The sequence below is a fragment of the Chroicocephalus ridibundus genome, chromosome 18, assembly GCF_963924245.1.
Source record: "Chroicocephalus ridibundus chromosome 18, bChrRid1.1, whole genome shotgun sequence".
In the NCBI taxonomy this organism is placed as follows: domain Eukaryota; kingdom Metazoa; phylum Chordata; class Aves; order Charadriiformes; family Laridae; genus Chroicocephalus; species Chroicocephalus ridibundus.
The window spans coordinates 4,345,229-4,366,961 of NC_086301.1; the positions used below are offsets into that span (position 1 = coordinate 4,345,229).

The window sequence follows — 21,733 nt, forward strand, 5'->3', positions numbered from 1 at the left end:
CTGGAGATGGCTGCACAGCTGCCTGCTGATGTGAAGTAGTCAATGAATTCCTTGTTTTGCTTTGCTTACACGTGCAGCTTTTGTTTTACCTCATAAACTGTCTTTTCATTGCAATCCACGCGTTTTCTCACACTCTACCCAGGGGGTGAGCGTCCGCCTGCTTGGGGCTGAGCTGTTGGATGGGGTTCAACCCCAATGCCCACCTAGCAGATGCAGGGAAAGCGGTGGAGGTATTTTTTCTGGATTTTTAAAAAGGCTTTTGATGCTGTCCCTCATTTTGTCCTTCTGGACAAGCCGTCCTGCTGTGAGACATGGTGGGCTGGGTGAAGAACCAGCCGAACAGCGGGGCTCTGGGGGCTGTAGTGAACGGGGCTACATCTGAGGATCAGTCACCAGCCACATTCCTCAGGGCTCCATTTTTGGGCCAGTTCTGTTCAATATTTCTATCAATTATCTATATTCAGGACACGAGTGCATCCTTAGTAGGTGTACTGATGATGCCATGGAGTCTCCCAAGGGACTGGAGGCCTTGCAGCGGGACCTAGACAGATTGAAGCACTGGGCAGTCATTAATGGCATGAAATTTAACAAGTCCAAGTGCCGGATTCTGCACTTAGGATGGAGTAACACCAGGCATAAATTGGGAGAGGGGCTGGAGAGAAGCCTTGCAGAAAGGGATCCGGGGGTGCTGGTTGGCAGCAGGCTCAAGAGGAGCCAGCACAGTGTGCCCCAACAGCTGAGAGGGGACACACGTCCTGGGGATCATCACAGCATCACCAGCTGGTCAAAAGTGGCAATTATCCTGTAATCAGCGTTGGTGTGGCCTCTCCCCGAGTGTTGTGTGCAGTTCCGGGCCCCACAGCTTAGACAGGATGTGAAGGAACTTGAACGTTTCCAGAGGAGGGCAACCAGGCTGGTGAAGGGGCTGGAGGGCATGGATGGCCTGTGAGGAGCGGCCGAGGGCTCTGGGTTTGTCTAGTTTGGAGAAAAGGAGGCTGAGGGGTGACCTCGTTGAAGGGATGTGGAGGTGCTGAGTTCCTCTCCCTGGGATCCAGTGAGAGGAACGCCTGGGAATGGTTCAAAGCTGTGCCAGGAGAGGCTCAGACTGGACATTGGGAAGCACTTTTTACCGAGCAGGTGGTCAGATACCAGAACAGGTGTCCTGGAGCAGTGGTTGATGCCCTGTGCCATTAAAATGCCTGTTGAAGAGGCATTTGGACAATGCCCTTAATGCCATGGTTGGTAACATGGTCAGGCAGTTGGACTAGATGATCATTTCTAGTCTCTTCCAGCTCCAGTGACTTTTATGGACTGAAAATTGCCACTCCACTGCGCCAGGCTTCCCCAGGAGCAGTACTGCTTGGTACTAGAGGCAGGAAGCTGAGATAATGAACGTGACAATTAACGGTGCGGCACCTGCAGCTCGTATGCTGCTCCCTTCTCTGGATTATGCCTCAAGACGCTTTTTATTTTCCCCTAAATGTCCTGCGGGATGGATGTAGCACAGGCAGCCTCCCCTTTACCATCCCCCTGACCCAGAAAAGGATCCAGATCACCTGTACGCAAACAGGGCTGATAAGTGAAGTGTTTTAAGGCTCCCAGGTGCTCCCATTTCAGCATTTCAGCAGCCAAGCTAGAGGCAGCCCTCTAAATCCATCCATCCAACCGGGGAACATGGGCTTCAGAGGCAGCAACAGGAGCGTGGAGCTACCGGAGCATCACTTTTCCCCTTGGATTAAGCACTGCTGTGAAGAAAAAGACAAAAATCCCTCAATTCTTTTCCAATGTTAAGAAAGAAGTTGCTCAGGGAAAAGTGTTTTAAATCATGAAGTACCCAGGTAAAAAATTACTAAAATCACTAAGGCCTAAATTACTGATTATCCTGAACATTCCCTCTATATGTAATAAGCACTAACCGTGATGATTTTTATAGTCTTAAAGACTTAATGAAAATTGCCACTCCAGTGCCAGGCTCCACTGGCAGCAGTATTGCTGGTACTGTATGTAACATAGAATTATAGAATGGTTTGGGTTGAAGGGACCTTAATCATCTAGTTCCAACCCCCCTGCCACGGGAGTACATAACATACATATATACTGATAAATATACCAATATATAATAAAATACTATATCTAATAAGCAACGTAACTGCTTATTATCACCGAAGAGGCTGCCCAAAGCCACCTCCCCACCCAGCAATAACTTCATTTAACTGAAGAGCCCCCCTGAACTTGCCTTCCCACAAGGAATGAGGGGAAGCCTCAAAGTGGCAAATCCTTCCAGGACCAAAGGACAACTATCCACTTTGTATTTTTATACCGTATTTTAAAGATGCTCTTATTAACAAGCTCTGCCAGTTCTCTGCAAATGCTACTAGTCCTCTCAGCCTCAGTTAACACTTCCTTAATGCAGGCTTGCTGTTTTATATATGTATAGTATTATTTAATGTCCCACAACTACAGTGTATATCTGGACACTAGGAAGGCATTTCTGTGGTGGCTCTGTAGTGCCCAAGAGGCACCTGTCCCCAAAACCACCCGCGTTTCACTGCAGCTCTCCCGAGACCTTGTGGCCACGAGTAAGGTCAGCTTTGGAATGGAAATTACTAACCAGTACCTACAGGTTAAGCATTCAGTTGTGCTACTCTGATTTGGGACTGAAAGTGAAGCATGGCCTATACCACCTGGGAAGGCAATGCTCCTGTGTCACCCACAGCCTTAACCTCCAGAAGACAAGGCTGCAGTTCCTTACTCAGGCTTCAGGAAAAGCAGCCATTTAACTACAACCCTCCCTCTGACCTGCTGAACGCAGAGCCTAATTATTGAAGCTTTGTGCTTAGATCATGCTCAGCTCATATTCATCACCTCCATTCACCTTTATTTTCACTTTATTTATCATACTTGTCAGTACACAAAGAAGTGAACACAGAAACATTGTGATGCCCATTAAATAGTTTTTATTACGACAGGAATTGCATTTCCACTTGTTTACAGTACTGTAAAGTGCAATGGTATTCATCTCCCCTCCTGTGCACATGTTCAAGTATTTAAAATGCCCAAAAAAATGTTTTGTTTTTTAACTTTTACAGCAGCTCAGTTATGGAGTTTTAATCTGGCAAAATACACCCAGATGTGCCTACAGGTTTGGGTCCTTCAATCTAACCCCCACCAGGGGGTCCTCCAATACTAACTGCTAGTGGAATGCATTTCCATGGTGCCTTTAGTCCACCTCCTCGATGGTTGGTCCAGATGAAGCTCCACCAGATGGAGGAGCTCCACCACCAGGGAATCCACCAGGCATCCCACCAGGCATTCCTCCTGCACTCTGGTACAGCTTGGTGATTATGGGGTTGCACACCTTCTCCAGCTCCTTCTGCTGGTGCTCAAACTCCTCCTTCTCGGCCGTCTGAAAAAAGACAAAAGCTCAGTACCTGCTGCTCTCACTAAGAGGATACATAGCCCGTAAGTTACTGCATTTTTTGCCCGTCTTCTCAAACTTTGAGCTCTTAGTCTAGTTCCCATCAAAAAAGCCTGATTTACGACTCCCTCAAACTGCTCCTGGAGCAACAGGACCTTATTTAAGATTAGAGATCATACTTGCAAGCTAGCCAGCTCAAATTAGGAGGCACTGAAAGCTATAGGCTTGCTAGCTGTGGTCGCTCAGACATCCAAGGAAGGTACTTGGACCAACACAAGTCTTTCGACTTCTGGTGGAAACTACGAATGGCTTTGGAATCATTTTCATCACAGCAACCGGTTGTTCTCCATCCTCTTGAGCTTTCTTTGTAGCTCAGCTAGACACTAGTAGTAAAACACTGACCAAACATGGAATATGACATACCTGATTCTTGTCCAGCCAATTGATGATTTCATTGCATTTGTCCAGGATTTTCTGCTTGTCCTCATCAGAGATCTTGCCCTGGAGCTTCTCATCTTCAACAGTAGCTTTCATGTTGAATGCGTAAGACTCAAGGGAGTTCTTGGAAGACACCTTATCACGCTGCTTCTCATCTTCTGCTTTGTATTTCTCTGCTTCCTGAACCATACGCTCAATGTCTTCCTTGCTCAGCCGGCCTGCAGAACACAGCAAGTGTTTTAGGTAAGTTTTCTGATCAGTCATGTTCAGTGGAGGACTACAGCCTCCCACACACTACAAACTCTGCACCTGAAGTTAGCCTGGGCAGGCAGGCAGTGAGAGAGGCCCATAAACTATCAGGTGCCCTCATCTTAATCCACTTTGTGAGCCGCCTTTGGAATTTGTGGATTACCGCACCAAAAAACCAAGGCTCATCGTTGTCAAGCAAGAAGCACACACCTTATAGCCAAGTTCTGATTAACTGTATCAGCCAGCCAGCGCTGCACCCTCAGAAACATGTGATCCTTACCCTTGTCATTTGTTATCGTGATCTTGTTCTCCTTGCCAGTGCTCTTATCCACAGCAGACACATTCAGGATGCCATTGGCATCAATATCAAAGGTTACTTCAATCTGAGGTACACCTCTGGGAGCAGGGGGGATACCAGTCAGCTCAAACTTGCCCAGCAAGTTGTTGTCCTTAGTCATAGCACGTTCTCCTTCATATACCTAGGAGGAAGAACCAGCAAACTAAGTCCTAAATTCAACCATACATTACTAAATCATAACGGGGTATTATCCTAAAGTGACATGGTCGCTCAGACATCCAAGGAAGGTACTTGGACCAACACAAGTCTTTCGACTTCTGGTGGAAACTACGAATGGCTTTGGAATCATTTTCATCACAGCAACCAGGTATGTATGAGCATTCCTTGCTAATGGCAAGGACAAAAGACCTCTGGTTTAAGATTTTCTTCAAGTATCAACAGCTGAAGTGTTGACAGGGCCTTATGACTGCGTGAGCACTTTTATCAGTTCAGCCTAGTGTTGCTTGCCTACCTGGATCAGCACACCAGGCTGGTTGTCTGAGTACGTAGTGAATGTCTGAGTCTGCTTGGTGGGGATGGTGGTATTCCGTTTGATCAGGACTGTCATGACACCTCCAGCAGTCTCAATACCAAGAGACAGAGGAGTCACATCCAACAGTAGCAGATCCTGGACATTCTCAGACTTGTCTCCAGAGAGGATAGCAGCCTGAACAGCTGGAAGACACAAAAAAATATTAAGAGCTCTGCAACAGATACAGACTGCACCCTACAGTTAACCCTATGGCTCGCTCAGACATCCAAGGAAGTATTTGGCCATCATTAGTAGACTTCTGGTGGAAACTACGAATGGCTTTGGAATCTGATTCATCACTGCAAGTCAGAGTTGTGTTTTTTACTGCTTTGAAAAGCTTTATTCACTCAGGTGGAATACCTAGGGCCTACACTAGTACTGCACTGAGACTTCAGTTCAGAGAGTACGAGTTTGCCAAGACCACCACCCAGTTTTAGCACACATAAGACATGAATTTGTCATTACCTGCACCATAAGCCACAGCCTCATCAGGATTGATACTCTTGTTCAGCTCTTTGCCATTGAAGAAATCCTGCAGCAGTTTCTGAATCTTTGGGATACGAGTCGACCCACCAACCAGCACGATGTCATGGATCTGCGATTTGTCAAGTTTGGCATCCCGCAGGGCCTTTTCCACAGGATCCAGGGTGCCACGGAACAGGTCAGCATTCAGCTCTTCAAATCGAGCTCTGGTAATGGATGTGTAGAAGTCAATACCCTCATAGAGAGAATCAATTTCTATACTGGCCTGCGTGCTAGACGACAGAGTACGCTTTGCACGCTCGCATGCAGTGCGGAGGCGACGAACTGCTCTCTTGTTCTCGCTGATGTCTTTCTTGTGCTTCCGCTTGAATTCAGCGATGAAGTGGTTGACCATGCGGTTGTCGAAGTCTTCTCCACCCAAGTGAGTGTCACCTGCGGTGGATTTCACCTCAAAGATGCCATCTTCAATAGTCAGAATTGACACATCAAAGGTGCCACCTCCAAGGTCAAAGATAAGAACATTCCTTTCAGCACCAACCTGGAAAAGATCAATTTTCATAATGCAATTAGTTTTCTACTGCTTGTTTAGCAGGTTTACCAGTTGGACATCAGAGACAATAGCCAGGCAGCAGCATACCTTTTTGTCCAGACCATAGGCTATGGCAGCAGCAGTCGGCTCATTGATAATTCTCAGGACATTGAGCCCTGCAATGGTTCCAGCATCTTTTGTGGCCTGACGCTGAGAGTCATTGAAATAGGCTGGTACGGTCACCACAGCATTAGTAACAGTCTACAAAACAAGGCAAGTAAAAAAGTCAGTTAGGTATTTTAAATACCCATGCATACAGAATTATTTGTTACATTCCACTGAAGTCCTAAACCTCACCTTCCCAAGATAGGCCTCTGCAATTTCCTTCATTTTGGTTAAAACCATGGAAGAAATTTCTTCTGGGTAGAAGCTCTTTGTCTCGCCTTTGTACTCCACCTGGACTTTTGGTCTGCCAGCATCATTCACCACAGTGAAAGGCCAGTGCTTCATATCAGACTGGACAACAGAATCATCAAATCTACGTCCAATCAACCGTTTTGCATCTAGAAAAAATAAGTTACTTATGTTAAGTATATTCATTCACAAGAGAATATGATGATCTTCCTAGAAACAATGCAGAAAACCCTAGAACACTGTACTTAACTTGAAATTCTTATTGCCTTTCTCAAGGCTCAGCTGCAGGCACTGTGAAGTTTCACCTCTTACACACACACAAGGTTGTTACTATCACCTCACAGCCACCACAGCTCCTGCACCACAAACCACACTGCCATCAGGGAACTAGACCCAGAGACTTAGTCAAGGCCACTTAACACTAACCACTAAAAACAACCTGCAGCACAGCAAGTTTTTAACTGTAAGGCACATACTTTCCCACTATATAATTGAAGCCTTATTATTAGTAATGTAGGTGTATTATTCAGACTGAAATCAAGTTAGGAGTTTTCATTTCCAGTAGAAAGTCTAAACTCTGTTCTAAGTCAGTAAAATATTATCACCGTGCTAACCTTCTGTGCATTAAGTACGCAAATCTTGCAGCCTTACCAAAAACCGTATTGGTTGGATTCATTGCAACTTGGTTCTTTGCGGCATCGCCGATCAACCTCTCTGTATCCGTGAAGGCGACGTAGCTCGGCGTGGTGCGGTTGCCCTGGTCGTTGGCGATGATTTCCACCTTCCCATGCTGGAACACGCCAACGCAGGAATAGGTGGTTCCAAGATCGATCCCGACAGCTGGTCCCTTCGACATCTTGTCTGAGGGCAAAAAATTCGTTAAAATGTAAAACTGGACTCAAACTGAAGGGTTCCATTGCTCCGTTATCCCGTGTTACACCAGCGACGGCTCTACCGCAGACGTTACAAGTTTTTCAAAGCGCTGTCACGTGGCGCCTGACCACGTGGCCCTCCACCACGTGGCGCGGGACTCCATTTCCCGGCATGCCCCGCCCGGGTCATGTGACCGCCGGCAGACATCTTAGGTGCTGGGAAATGGAGTCCCGGCCATAGCATGCGCCGAGCCTGGCACAGCCCCAGCCCCGCTGACACCCAACCCGCCCCGCACCACCCACAGCCCCCCCGAGCTCTCGGGGCCCCCGGCCACCACGCGGCGGTGGCCCACGAGCCCGATCCTTTCCTCCTTCGCACCCCACCACCCTCCCCTCTCTGTAAACTACAAACCCCAGCATGCTCGGCCGCCCCACATACGCCGCTCCACCTCCCACATCTCCCAGACAGCCGCGGGCGCTCCCGGCGGGAGATAACATGGACGCTATGTCTCCTCTATCCCTCCTCCCCTTCCCCCTACCCCCCAGGCGTTTCAGGAGGATAAGGAAATCGGAAAAACCACCGTTGCGTGGTATTTAGCAGAAAAAGAGGGCAGATCAACCTCATCAAAAGGCGAAAACCCACCGCCGCAGAGACAGAGCGGCCTCCAACCACACTGCAGCCTGATCCCCCCACTACAACGGCCCACACCGGAGTGCGGCTCCCTCCCTCGCGCCCTCCCCCCTACTCTCCCTCCCCCAGGCTGTCAGGCCCCGTTACCTGAGCGGCGCAGACAGGCCCGGACGCGCACAAGAGAAGCAAACCGACGGAAGCTACTGCTCAATGAGACTGTTGGGCGCCCGCCCCGCCACCTATATATACCCCCTCAGAACCTTCCAGAAGGACCCGCCCCTTCTCTCCGCTCCAGCCAATCCGCTCGCGGGGGCCGCCGCCCTGCCCGCCAATGGCCGTCTGCCGGAACCCGCACCCGCCGTGACGCACCCAGGAAGGGGGCGTGCCCGCCGGCCGGCCGGTATTCTCGAACCTTCATGCGCTTTCCCCGCTCCCCCGCCCCAGCCGCCTCCCGCGCCGCAACGGACAGGGGGCGGAGCTTCGCGGGCGCGGCAGCCAATGAGAGCCCTCCAGCGGCCGCATGCGGGTGACGACACCGGCGAGCGTAGGCTGAAGGAGGGGGCGGGGACAGAAAAAGAGCGAGTGGCAGCCAATCGCAACGTGCCGACCGGAGGCTCGTTTGCATATTTCGCGCGCCAGGGGGGAAGGCGCCTCGGGGCGGGAATGACCAATCAGATCGCGGGGCTGGCGGGTTGATTTGCATAGGGGGGGGCTGCGGGAAGGGAGCTGCTGGGCGGGGGGGCACAAAATGGCGGCGAGGGGGCACAAAATGGCGGCGCCATGCGGGGCCCGGCTCAGAGGAACGATGTCCGATTAAACGCGATTGACAGCAGAATTAACGGCAGGGGGATCAAATCCATCCAGAAACAGAGTGTTTGGCTTGCCGGTGGGAAAGATGGAGGTGCAGGGGGTCTGCCCTGGGGCACAGCCCTGGGAGATCGCCCTCTGCCCTGAGTGGAGTGACGGCATTTCGCATATTGATGCTCGTAACTCGTTGCCTAACGCTTCCTGAGGGCTTCCTACAGCGTTTTTGCTTGGGTAAATCTCCCTCGGTACGATAATTATACCAGCAGCTCTAATCCTTCGTGCTCTATTTAACAAGGCAAAAGGCAGTGTTCTCTGATGTCTCCCCACACCTCATTCTTGTCCAAGCAGAGGAAACCATGTTGTCTGCAGTGTTTCAGGGTGACATCGGCTTCTCCACAGAGCAGAATCCGGCCTCCGCAGCATCTCCAGTCCTGCTTTTTAATCCATCTGAAGTTTTTCTCGTCCACAATCGGTGCCAATGCACCAAGCTAAGGGACAAGGTGACACCCACGCGTCAGCGCTGCTCGCTGCCTGCTCTCAGCGTGGCTTCCTTCACTGGAAGGGAAATGGCAGGCTCTGAACGGTGGAAAACGGTGGCTGTTCGGCGTCCCTGGGGATCAAGTGGACAGATGGACGCCCGCAAACGTTCAGCTGGTCTCAGCGCCTCAGGCTGAAAGCTGATCAGAGGTCAGAAATCACGTCAGGTCAGGCCCTAGCAGGAGTGCTGTGAACTGCATCGAATGTTTACATGGCACAAAACACGGACTGGAAAAGTCACAGGGAGTTGCTAGGAGGATGGCTACGCAAAACCTGTATCCTGTCCAGCCCCTGTGACACCACGTAGTGGGAAAAGGGCAAAAAACTTCTATAGCTGGGAGCAAGAACTGCATGAAAAAGCATCTCTTACTGCTGCCCACAGGCTTGGCCTTCGACAAACCCGCTCCTGGTAGCTGCTTAAAAGCCCAATATTGGGAGGGGGCCACTAACAAATCTCTCTTTTCAGCCTTACTCCAATCAAACGGCTGTCCTCTGTGGTACCTTGCTGTGTGCATGCCTGCACCCTCAGACAGATAAGGTGTTAATGTCTCTCTCTTTCAAGCAATTTTGAGTGAGCTCTGCTAGGGAACAGTTACCCCAGATGAGCTGACAGCTGGTAACCCATTATCAGACCACTGTTGTGCAGATTCTCACTGCCACCTGCCACCAGGCTCCTGTGGCAGATGCTGTGGATGTGCTGACCCACGGGGCAGCATGCCAATCAAGTTTGTGGCTCCAGTTCTCGCTCTGCCATGCACAGGGCTGGAACCTGAACTGGGACCTTTGAGTGATGACAGAAGGTGTAGTTTGCAGTTGGAACTTGGGTGTACAAGGATAGAGACAGGAGGGGCAGCAGGAAAAGGAAAGGGGCTCCTCCATATTGTTGAGCGCAAGCTGTCACTCTCCTTTGCCTTTAAAGATAAGGGCGGTCAGTACCGACCATCACCCCATATCTGACCAGGTAGGGCACGCAAAGCACACTCCACCCTGTCCAGAGTACAGGCTGCTGGAGCTCTCGACTCCCAGGCTGCACAGGAGATGCTTCTCGGGCATGCAGCGCTAACTCGCACGGAACACATCACATACCAACTCTCACAGGAGCCGTGCCGTTAGCAAGGGATTGCCTTTGCTTTTTTTTTTTTTTTGTTTGGTTCTGTTTTTTGTAAATCATGGGCAGAATTTCAGTAGGAGCTAAGAATAGCACTGCCTGCACCTTGAAATTAAACAGTGACATTTAGATGTGCAACCGTACTTCGCACAGCAGACTGATAGCAAGTGAAGGCAGCCTAAAGCAACAGTGAGTCAGTGCAGGGAGGAGGGCAGTTTGGCGAATGACTCATTTCATTAGAAATTGAAGGCTGTTAACATATTGGACAAAACTAGCTCATTTACTGTATATCAGAAAAATGAAGGCTCAGCAGGCTGGACAAGTATTCTGTGCGGAGTTTTTTCAAATGATGAATTCCAGCATTATTTTTTGAAGCCAATTTAGTACATCAGAGATCAAGCACTGCTGCTCCTTCAAGCATTTAAAAAAGAATTGTGAAGAGACTGGAGATTATCAAAGAAGCACTCCCTATTCACAACAGCAGCATTTGTTATTTATACGACACTTGCAGCTGCACGCCCTGGTTGAAGTTTGAAAATCATGCATTTCCAAGGCCATCCCTTTCCTTTCCCACCATGTTCTCCCCCTTCAGTGTGTCGGTACAAACTGATCCAGGTTAAAAATAACCCAAGATTCCTGATACTGTACAAAAGTATGCAATTGCACAACCCCTCTCAAAATGTGTATCACCTAATCATGATTTTGGATGTCATAAACTCAGGAGGGAGCCAGTAATAGCATTTCCTCATGAATCAGGGATAGACAGAAGGACACACCTATGAGACCACTGTGTTGTCATCGTGTTTTGTTTTAAATACTGTGTAATTATGTTGCAATTTTTACTCCCAGATTTCAGTAAAGAAGATTGCTGATGTTGGGAGACCTCCCTGCAAAACACCCTCGGGGAAAGAAGGCTGAAGCACTGCAGGATAAATCAACCACAGTTAATGTTTAGTTACCCTAAATTGCACCTACATCTCCCTGACTGGAGATTCCTGTTAGCTAGTTTGAAATGTTCATCTGCAGAGAGGATCTAAACTGTCTGAACATGGCTCTTAGTTGTTCAAGGTTTCATCGTCATCTCACGCCCAGTAGTTCAGGAGATGAACTGAAACATAGCAGGTGGTTCAGAAGCCAGGTCGTGGATGCAGGAGAGGGAGGGCAGTATCACCAGAGGTTTGTATCTGTGCTGTGTCTGTGCTGGCACTATTTATCATATTAGGTTGAAGCATCTACATCCTCAGCCAAAATATCTCAGGTGAAATTGCTGCATGGGAGTCTAAGCACCATTTACTTCAATACAGCCAAGGTTTCGTATATTTCATACCATGTCACATAATTTATACTGAAAAAAAACCCCAAACAGTTTCCCCAAATATGCACATAGCCCTTGTTAGCTTAAAATGTATTTTTGACTCCGTACTTTTTTCCCTTGGATTTAGCTTGACAGCCATGTAACACATCATACCACAGAAGATGGAGCATTAGTGCAAGTTTAGTTGAGCTGTAGCGCTTCAGCTGCAGCACATTTATTTATAAAACAACCAACAAAAAAAAATTAAGAAATCATTGATTCAAAGGAATCAATAATAAATATTTGCTTTCCTCTGAGTTGTTCAGACACAGTACAAGTACACCAATTATAGCAGGTAGAAGAGATGTAAGCTTAGTTTAGCTGCTGAGAAACATAAGAAAGCTACATAACATCGTATGCATTTAATCACACTAGTAATAACTGGTATATGACAGTAAATGCTTTAAGTACACTATTTTACAAAATAGAGTTTGGCTTATGGTTCATTTGCTTCCCTTGTACAACTCCTGATAGTATCATCTGGAGCTCAGAAAATGTCCCTTTGAAAATAAAACACCTTTGAAATGATCTCTTGTATTTCCTTTTGAGTAATGAACATCTCCCTTTGGGCTTCATGCTAGCAACTGAAGTGCAAAATTGACTTTGTGTTCACCTGTGAGATCACTGATGTGTGGTCTGAAAAGCACCGCAGTGTGTCAGACTTTGTGATTTTAAATCAGCGTGGTGCCCACATTTTCTAACCAGGGCCACACATCATTGCATCTTTGTTCCATGGCAGGCGAGGGCCACAATGCTTTTTCTGACACGGTTTGTATACAGGGCAGTCTGCACGTGTCCGGACAGCGGGCATGCATATTGCCTGCTTTCCGAGAGGGCTAGAACAAGAATGATCACACACACCGGGCTTCAGCAATTGCTTCCGACTGACTTCTCTTCCCCAGGGTCCATAAACCTTTCATCCCATGCAATCAGACAGATAGCTCATGTGACAAGGAGTGACTTCTCTGCTCCAGGAGAGTTGGAGACCAGGAGAGGGGCTGCCCCAGCTGATCCGTCCTGCAGCCTCTTCCCGAAGGCCTCCAGGAAAGAGACTGCCAGGAGCTGGCTGGGCAAATTCTCCTAGCCAGCAGCAAGTGGCTTCTAGGCTGTAGAGAGAGCATCTTCCTCTTTGCTAATTGAAAGTCTGGCCTGTGACTCAAAGCTCACCTACAGCATTTGGTACTCAGACTGTAGCCAGCTCAACTGTTTGAACTGTTACCCTTATTTTGTGGTAACAAGCTTCTGGCTGCTCAGGCATGTATTCTTTACTGAGAAAAGCATTCCTGTTTTTATACGCATAGAATAAGTATGCTCAGATGCAACACAGGTAACATTAAGCACAATAAGCAACCACAGAAGAAGCCACAAACTACTCTACCAGTCCTGCTCATGGTCTTTGGGACTTTCCCAGCTCTGGAGTGCGTAAAGCCTTCAGGGTCCAGGAAAAGAGCAACTGCGGAGCAATCACAGACACTTAGAGCTGCTGCTTCCGAGCAGTGGCAGCCCCTACCAAATCCACCAAAACACAGCTGATCCAGGAATGTGCCTCTGGAGTAGCCAGGGAAACCGTCTAGGTAAAATGACACAGTATCCAACACCAGTAGCTGTCATGAAAGCAGAAGCTTATCAAACACCCAACAGCCAATGTTTCCTCTGTTCAAATCTGTAACTCAACACTGCTTTCCCTGCACAACAGATCAGTGCTTTGTCCTGCCAAGGGCAGCTAAGTTGACTCTGGGGTACACAGAGCAAGTGAAATTTTGATACATGTGATGTAAATAGGTGACTGCTCCTAGGAAAATTAGTTCTCACATAGTATAGGGCAAGTTTGAAAACTATTTCCCATAAGGAAGTAGCCCAGGCAGGCCTTGGCTTTGGTCAGAATGTCTAAGATCTCAAGCAAAGAAGCTAAAATTCCGTGTGTCGGTCAGAAAAGGAGGTTAATGACAGTCCCTGGAGTGAAAGAATTAATACATTTGTGGTTTTTCTGTGCTGATCCATCTCCTGTAGACTCATTCCATAAATTGGGAGAAAACCTTCCTTCCCTCAAATGGAAAAACCCCTTATTTTTTAAATAGAAGATCATTAGTCCAGGAATACAGGAATCTAGAACCTACAAGCTCAGTGTCTTCTGTGCAGCAGTGGTCAGTGTCCTTCACAGGAAAATATAAATGACAGATCTGCCTCCAGAGGAAACCTGTCCCTATCTCCCATCGTTTCCTATTAGCCTTCAACTTGACATTTAAGACTTTCTATTCCTTGGAAATGTTTATTCTGGCTAATTTAATCACAGAAAATATTTTCTATGATTCCTGCAATTTTTTCAGGGTTGTGCTAAGGTTTAAGCCTCAACAATACCACATGGCACAGCATTTGGTGTAGAAATGGGACACCGCACACAAATACTTCCTAATGGGAGCAGCATTGTGCTTGTTTACCTGCCCCTGGTGGATTTTCCTCACTACATGCTCTGTCACTCTATCCTTCAGTCTTACCTGGATGCCTGAAGGTCAGCTCAAGAATGCTGTTTGTTCAGTCTTGAGAAGAACTCTCCATAAGGTTTCTACAGCATAGCTTACCCCAAAACTGGTGAATTCACAACCTGGCGATAGCAAAGATATCTTCCAAATGCTTTGTCCAGGCTTTTTGGTAATTAGTGGCCCTCACTTTTTGAGGTACTGCCTTCATTTTGGATTCAGTGCCCAGTTCTCACCAGGCTAAGGCTCATTTGCCACAGGTACCACTCCAGTGGAGTTACTGTGGCTTTGCAGTGCTGACCGTAAAAGCAGAGTGAGGCTCCTGGCTGTATCACTCTGGGTGTATCATTACGTTTATTCCGGCAATTAAAGCACCTCTGTTTCCGTGCCATGGAGGGTCCTTTCTCTTTAGTAGAGAGATTAGTTCAGACACATGCCTTAATACTGCATCTCTTGGCCTTTTTGAGAGACCCTCTCCATTTCCACTTTAGTTACAGCCTGCAAAAGTATTTCACTAGAAGACTGAATGCAGAAAAAGTGAAGTGTCTGTCAGTTCCCTTTGAGGTTGAACACCAGACTACCCTCAGCAGAGAGTCTGCCTCAAAATTTTCAGATAAGACAACGCATCTTTGAGAAAGTTCTCCGAAACCAGTACAAGAGACTTCTCCCTCCCTACAAAACCTCTCTGGAATATTACGTGTCTTTATGTCTCTGTTGATCCCTTTTAAAAAATCCTGAGGTTTGGCTTCATTTCATTTGTACAGCACTCAGTTGTTGCCATTTTAAAATGCTCAGTGTTCCATTTCCAAAAAAAGATAATTTAAAAAGAAGGCTCCCTTTTCCCTCAAATGTATCTTTCTTAAAAAAAATATAATTCTGTATCAGAACCTCAGTGCTGGAAGATGTAAGAAAGAGTTGAGTGGGAGGGCTTCTTGTGGTGTGAAAAATCACAAGTGATTAAAATTAAGCTGACCAGTAATATAACTAATCTAACAATTCCTATGTGACTGGTGGTATGTGAAGTGTTCCTGGACAGCAGAAGTCTCCAGACGGCTGGTGAGCAGTCACACGGTCTGGAACGCTCGGCTTTGGGCAGGCACCATGACCAGCGTCGCTCCCATTTTCATCAGATTATTGTAGTCAACTTTCTTTGGCTCAATTTCTTTTCCTTCCATCTCCCTCTGGCTGTACTGGGGAGGAGTTAGGTGGGGAGTAGCTTCCGTTGACAAAGTCCGTTGGCTGCGAGAGGCACTGTTGGCTGTCGACCTGGTTGAGGAGGAACCTGAACGCGAGCTCCTGGAACCAGAGGAAGAGGAACTGGGCTTGACAAGATGCGCCTTGGGTGCCTCTGCATCTTCTCTGCAATCAAACAGATGACAGGGCTCAAACACCACAAGAAGAGAAACGCTTATATGTTTTACCAGACTGAATTGCTGCTGCAGTAAGCAGTTGCTTATTGAAGCTGCAAATCACCAGGGCAGATCTGCCCAGCAGCTTGAGCAAGGTACAGAGTTTTCTGAATTCAGTGCTAAGTAACTTTGTGGACTGAACTCCTTATTGCTCTGCGGAGCTATTGCTCAAATGGATTGGATTTAGAATACATGCTGCACACGACTGCCTCTTTGAGGTCTGTGGAACGAATGCCAAGTGTCAGTACAAACAGCTCAGATAGAACTGTCTGCTCTATAATCCTTAGTCATAATGATAAATCACCTGAACGGGACTAGCTGAGACCAGTTCTTCTAGTTAAAAAAACAAACGTGGGTAGTGAAAGTGCAAGAACTGGACCCACAGAAAGAGAAGAGGTAACAGTCTTGTGTGAAAAAGTGATACAGGAGGCTGAAGCTCAGACTAAAAATAAAGAGGTGTGCAAGATTTGAAAGTAAAGGGAAGGAAGAAATCAGCAGAGGCTACCTTCATGCTGGCAACCTGACCACTAGGCACAGTAATCAGCTGCTGAATGGATTACAGAGATGCCTAAGGGTACAGAGATGTCATATGAGGGCAGGCAGTCTTTTACAAATAGAACTAAAAGGATGGAACAAGGCAAAGGGTTTCTTCAAGGGCAGGAGCAGCTAAAACTCATTCCTGGAAATAGGTTTTTCCAGTGCTTTCCTTCCTGAGAAGTTTAGGCTTGATTGGCTAGAGACCAATCTCTGCTTAGGGGAGTCAAGTGGCAGACCTCACACGCATGTAACAGATGAGTTCAAAGAACATGCGTCAGCATTCTCCGTACACCCGCTCAGGGTGAGGCTTCTCAACTCTGCACACAGCAGCTCAGGGGATTTCTCACCCTGAGCTAAATCCAGAAGCGCAGTTGTTTAAAAGACTCAAGAAAGACTGTGGGAACCTCTCTGCCTCGTAGCATTCCCAACAGAAATTGCAATTGAAAAACAAACAAAAAAAAACCCAAAAAACCCAAACCCCAAACCTCTCAGAACCACAGTGGACAAGTGGGTTGAATTTAGTACTGGAGAGGATTATGCTTCGCTTTAAAAATGCTGAAATTGCCAGCCTCAGAGCATACCTGAGTTGTATGCTAATTTGTCTGGGGGGAAAAAAGGCACTTTGATCTATCTAATTTTATGGAAAGTGTTCACAAAGATGATTCTCAGACTCAATAAACTTGTCAGTGTTCTTTCAGGGAGACTTTAAAAGCTTTTTAGAACAACTTTTTAAGACACTTATACCTAGGTTACTTAAAACTGTAGTGAAAAGATGTGTGAAACTGAAAGAAGGGAGGGTAAGAGGTGGAGGATTAAACAAAAGGCGTTACCGGATTTCATTTGGTGCCTCCTCTTCCTCGTATCTCTTCTTTTCTTTCCTCCTTATTGTCAGCCTCACCACCAGAAAAAGGAGGGAAAGTCCCACCACCACGCCACAAACCGCTCCAGCGATCATGCCGATATTTTGTGCATCTGTTGTCCAGAAAACAAATGTGTTAGTCAGTAAACTCTCACTAGGGTTGCATGGTCAGATTCTAGTCCACGCTACAACTTATAGCACCATGTATAAATCAGAACAGAACGTATTAGTCTACTTACTTAGGCGTGTCTCCACACAGAAGTTGAACCAGTTTATCTTCAGGCATTGTTTCTAAACCTGAGCTAACAGTGAGTAAAGTATTCACTCCTGGAAGGGTGGGATCAGAAGTGCTATGCCTTCAGCTATGGGTCAGAATTAGAATGAGGAGAAAAAATCCTCTCCTAAGAGCACAGAACCTCAGAAAGTAGAGGCAGACAGGACAATGCACACACGAAACAAAGCACCAAACAGTTTCCTACAGGCAGAAGAGTGTTTGAACTATGAATATTTCCCCATGAGGTTTTTTTTCCCCTTCAACTCACCCTGAAATTATTACAATCCACTTGCAGAATGAATTATTCAATTGGGGAAAAAAGTGACCTGAGGCGGGTAGAGAGGAAAGAGGAAAGAAGGCCGTACTGTGCAGATGCAAGGCATTTTTCATCCAAAATAACAAAGCCAATGAGAGCACTCTGCCTAGTGTATATGGTGCCTTAGCTGATACTTTATGACAACTTCTTGTGATAAGAGTGGTTACGTTGGGTTTGGCTGAAAGTTGTTTCCTTAAGGCTCGTCCCTATGGAGGGTTTAGCAAACCAAAGTGAGGTCTGAAACCAATTCAGTTCAATTGGCATAAAAGCTTCCTGGATGCTTTTACTTCAGATGCCTGAGGCAAACAGGTTTTCCTTGCTACATGACCATATTCCAGTTATTTCAGGCCTGGTTGGGTAGAAAAATTCCAAAGCTATGGAATCTCCACAGAAGCGACTTTGCTGTTAGCAGCCTTTTGTCACAGCAGATCCAGCTCCTGCTGATCTCCCCTGAGAGCTGCTCATAAATACCTGCTAAAATGTATTGTTTGGATTTGTCCTCAATGCTGGTGCTAAACGACGCCCTTTTCCTTGCACGTATATGCAAAGACGCAGATACCCAGACATGCACACACCCTTGGTGGGGTTAATCAGGTATGACATTGATTTTAATCTCTGTTCAGGCAGAATTTATTAAACCTGGATTAAAACCAAACTGTGTCAGAAGTTGCTTTTTATTCTACGCTTCATGTCAAAATCAGCCTTTCCAGCTGCCTTTAGATAGTTTAGTGTCTCATGTACAAGCGATAAGTAATTTGGAATGATGGACTATCCACACGAAGATTTTATACTTGAGAGTAATCTCACGCAATCCCTCCAGACAGAAGTACCTCGAAAGATGGAGACTCTGGAACCTCTGACTTGCTGGGGTTTTTTACCTCGTGTTTCATTAGTCATTCTCAAAATCAAAATAGACCAAAACATCAGAGCCCAAATGATGTATTTACCACTTTAGGTTATACAGAGGACTGCAGTGCAAACTGTAAGTGCAATAAATAAGAACTACTTCATGTGACTTGTGTATGAAAGGGCAAAGGTGTGGCAGAGAGTTTACCAGTCGACATGGGGCAGCTGTGAAGCTACGCCAATACTAGTTATGTGCCAATACTTACGCTGCACTGTCACCTGAACAACACAGCTTTCTTGTCCAGCCTCGTTGGTGGCAATGCATTGGTACAACCCTGTGCTCATCTGTGTAAGATTCTTCAGTAGGACTTGCCCGGGATTAGAAATGTCTGAAACAGGAAAAACAACATTGGGATTAATCAGAAGAAGATGAAGAAACCTTAACAGCGGATAAGACACAGAAGCACAAATTGAACTTCTGGATCAAATCACTTCGTGAACAATCAATGATGCCTCAGAAAAGATCATTTGTCAACCTTCAGTAAAACACTAAACAAGCTCCTCATACACTTCCTTGTTCAGGGTGAAGCACGCTAAAACGTCCAGCTGCAGCAGTGAGAGGTACTGTTACACCATTGCTATCACTGCCACCAAGTGATCCCCGTTTAAAAAGCAGGCACGTGACTGTACATGTGCATGTACTCATGGGCAGTTATCTGTCTTTGAGTGTTCTGAGAGCTCTAAGAGGAAATGACCTGACTTACTGACTCTTGATGTAGGCGGGAGATGTTCAGCTCTGTCTTCCTCATTTATGCGCTGCCATCGGTAGGAGATAGGTGCAGTGCCAGAAGCAGATCGGCACTGCAAGGACAGTTCCTTTCCTTCCAACAGCTCCCCTTCTAGCCAGCATTTGGGCTTGGAAGGTTTTTCTAGGACAAACAGAAGACAGGCCATGCAAATGCAGCAGACTATTTTCTTGGTGGAAAACCCTTTCTTTGGCAAAGTGCATAATTTAAGCAGCTTCCCAGAGCTGCCTTCTCTGGAATGCATTAAGGAATTACACCAGTGATGTTTGTTAGGGGACTTTAGCTGCAACTGTGTACAACTTCATAGTCTAAAAAGTGGAGCTGGCTGGCTCGGACATAGAAATGACACATTACAATACCCTGGGGCAGTTTGCCTCATGGGTACTCACATCAGTGGAGCTGTATTGCTGCGTTCCTCTTCTAGATGCTATTTAGAGAACATCCTTTCCCTCCCCCTACTTCTCCATTTCTTCCTTCTCTCCACAGCATCTGGCAGGCCACAGCAATTCTTCCACAGGATGATAGTATAACATGCCAAAAGCCAACCAATAAACTGAAATCAGGGAAGAGAAATGCTAACCTCGGCAGATTATTTGTCACCTCCACTGACTTGGAACAGTTTGGGGTCCTGGGACATGAACCCAGAGTCCTCAGCAGGAGATCTGGAAAGGGTTATTGCCAGCTAAGCTAGAATATCCGTCTAGTTTGTGTGATGAGATCATAGAGATAATTTGGAAAGAATGGTTCATATGATTTTGCAAGTGATTATAATTACCTCAAAACAGTTCTTTAGGCTCTTGCTGTGTCCTGTCCTTTGCCAAAAAATGCAAAGGCAGATACAGAATTGGACAGTGAAACCTGATGATGAGATGTCTTTGTATTTATACCCTGCTGAAATAAATCTCTCTCCAGGAAATGAGTCTAGTGATTTTTTTTTCTTTGGAAGAACAATAAAATGACCTTACCTACAACCTTCAGGGTGATGCGAGCCCATTCGTACTGCCCAGCATTTTTAACCTTACATATGTACTTCCCCGCATCACTGGACTGCAGGGATATGATTTGTAAGGATGCATCTCCAGCAAGGAAGTTGGATGTGAAGGAAACGCGCCCCTTCTGTTCCTCATTCAGGTCATCATAAACACGGCCTCCAGAGTAGGTGATCACCTGAGGAGTAGAGACGGTCACTCATCAGCTCATCAGTTGTAATTGACTTTCACACAGAACAACAAATCAAAGCATAAGGTTCTGCATGGTTAAGTGACTTGACAAGGGTCACACAGAAAACCTGTGGCAGGCTGGAAAAACTAAACCTGGATTTTCGAGTCTGAGACTGACACATAAACTGCACTTATGCTAGAGATTTTTACTGGAGCGTTTATACTAGTGTCAAAATAGACATCGTCTTATGCAGTAATACATAAAAACGATCTTGGCTAGCTTTGGCTAGCTAATTTAAGTTACTGCATAAGACCTGATTTTTCTCAGTACTGAACTACTATATTTTTTCCTGAAACCAAGGTTTCAAAAACTGGGCCTGCGAAACCCAAGGTGATTTTTGAAAACCTGAAAGGCAATTCTGAAGTTTATCCAATGATGACTGATTAAATAACAGTGTTAGTTTAAAGAAAACTCGATTGTAATACAACCTGTTCCAATACAGCATGTGTGTGTATCGAATAACTTTTGTATGTTATAAATCTCTCTATATAAATCAGCTGTGTTTTCTACACACTGCTTACTTCATCAGAACAACTTGCAAAGATCATCACAGAAGCCTCTTTAAATCAATGGCTGTTGCTGACGTCAACATAGAAATAAGATGATTTTCTCAGCAGATACTAATAATGGCTGAACTTACCGCCTTTTGTACTGTTTCCGAAATGTGCAGCAGCCACTCAATATCCAGGCTCCCTTGCTCCAGGAGGCCCAGGCGGTGGTGACAGGGCAAAGTCACGTTTTCTTCAGCCACTCTCTTAAATTCAGTTTGAGCCTCGGACAACCAAACAGAACAGGAAGCTGAAAGACAAACACCGGTGGTCAGGATTAAGGATGCATCTCTGCACTGACAAGTGTTGCTAGCTTAGGGTTTGCTGGGTTCTTCCTCATTTGCTTCACAGCATCAAAGAAAACCCAGCAGTTTGGCTTCCTGGACAGATTGCAGCTGATTGAAGGGGACATCTAGACATACATGGGCAGTTAGTTTCACACTAATATTTAAGCATGAACAACAGATGGCTTCACACTCCAAAGCTGTCTTTACTAAAGTTGCGCCCACATCCTCAATGCGCTCAAAATTTCAGATAACCTCCTGGGTTTTGCCTTCGCCTTTTATGACCTTAATTCATAAGTAGTATTTCCACCCAGAAGACCTTCAGAGCCTATCGCTTTATTCCTATGTCAGTCTAACAAGGCTTAGAGTCTCTTCCTTAACACTGGATAATGTTTGTTGCGTGCATTTCAGCACTGGAAATAAGAGACCAGCCTGGGAACAAGAGGG

General features: G+C 46.4%; 2 protein-coding genes and 3 non-coding genes across 5 annotated transcripts in view; all 5 read right to left on the bottom strand.

The window, feature by feature from the left end:
- Positions 1-2,852: 2,852 nt before the first annotated feature.
- On the bottom strand, positions 2,853-8,205 carry HSPA8 (heat shock protein family A (Hsp70) member 8). The gene is made up of 9 exons (XM_063355082.1): positions 8,051-8,205; positions 7,052-7,261; positions 6,344-6,549; positions 6,095-6,247; positions 5,440-5,995; positions 4,915-5,117; positions 4,386-4,584; positions 3,842-4,074; positions 2,853-3,406 (listed from the first exon to the last, which is right to left on the bottom strand). Exons 2-9 carry the CDS (start codon positions 7,254-7,256, stop codon positions 3,221-3,223), a joined length of 1,941 nt encoding a protein of 646 aa, XP_063211152.1. The 5' UTR covers positions 7,257-7,261; positions 8,051-8,205; the 3' UTR covers positions 2,853-3,220.
- LOC134525090 (small nucleolar RNA SNORD14) lies at positions 3,657-3,753 on the bottom strand. The gene has a single exon (XR_010073691.1). It is a non-coding gene; the product is annotated as a small nucleolar RNA SNORD14 (small nucleolar RNA).
- On the bottom strand, positions 4,670-4,766 carry LOC134525092 (small nucleolar RNA SNORD14). The gene has a single exon (XR_010073693.1). It is a non-coding gene; the product is annotated as a small nucleolar RNA SNORD14 (small nucleolar RNA).
- On the bottom strand, positions 5,189-5,279 carry LOC134525093 (small nucleolar RNA SNORD14). The gene has a single exon (XR_010073694.1). It is a non-coding gene; the product is annotated as a small nucleolar RNA SNORD14 (small nucleolar RNA).
- A 3,657-nt stretch (positions 8,206-11,862) lies between the features above and the next one.
- CLMP (CXADR like membrane protein) overlaps positions 11,863-21,733 on the bottom strand; it is a 44,553-nt gene continuing 34,682 nt past the window's right edge. The window contains exons 3-8 of the mRNA XM_063355083.1: positions 21,095-21,252; positions 20,199-20,400; positions 19,192-19,356; positions 18,694-18,816; positions 16,963-17,104; positions 11,863-15,545 (exon numbers count right to left, since the gene is read on the bottom strand). Coding sequence (XP_063211153.1) covers positions 15,251-15,545; positions 16,963-17,104; positions 18,694-18,816; positions 19,192-19,356; positions 20,199-20,400; positions 21,095-21,252 — 1,085 coding nt within the window. The 3' untranslated portion in view covers positions 11,863-15,250. The remainder of the gene's footprint in view (positions 15,546-16,962; positions 17,105-18,693; positions 18,817-19,191; positions 19,357-20,198; positions 20,401-21,094; positions 21,253-21,733) is intronic.

Excerpts from the sequence above, each read along its gene's own strand:
- HSPA8 (XM_063355082.1), bottom strand. The coding sequence starts at position 7,256 with ATGTCGAAGGGACCAGCTGTCGGGATCGATCTTGGAACCACCTATTCC. Across the intron at positions 6,248-6,343 it reads CAGAGGCCTATCTTGGGAAG|ACTGTTACTAATGCTGTGGT; the intron begins GTGAGGTTTAGG and ends CTTGTTTTGTAG. Across the intron at positions 4,585-4,914 it reads AGCCTGGTGTGCTGATCCAG|GTATATGAAGGAGAACGTGC; the intron begins GTAGGCAAGCAA and ends TCTTCCTCCTAG.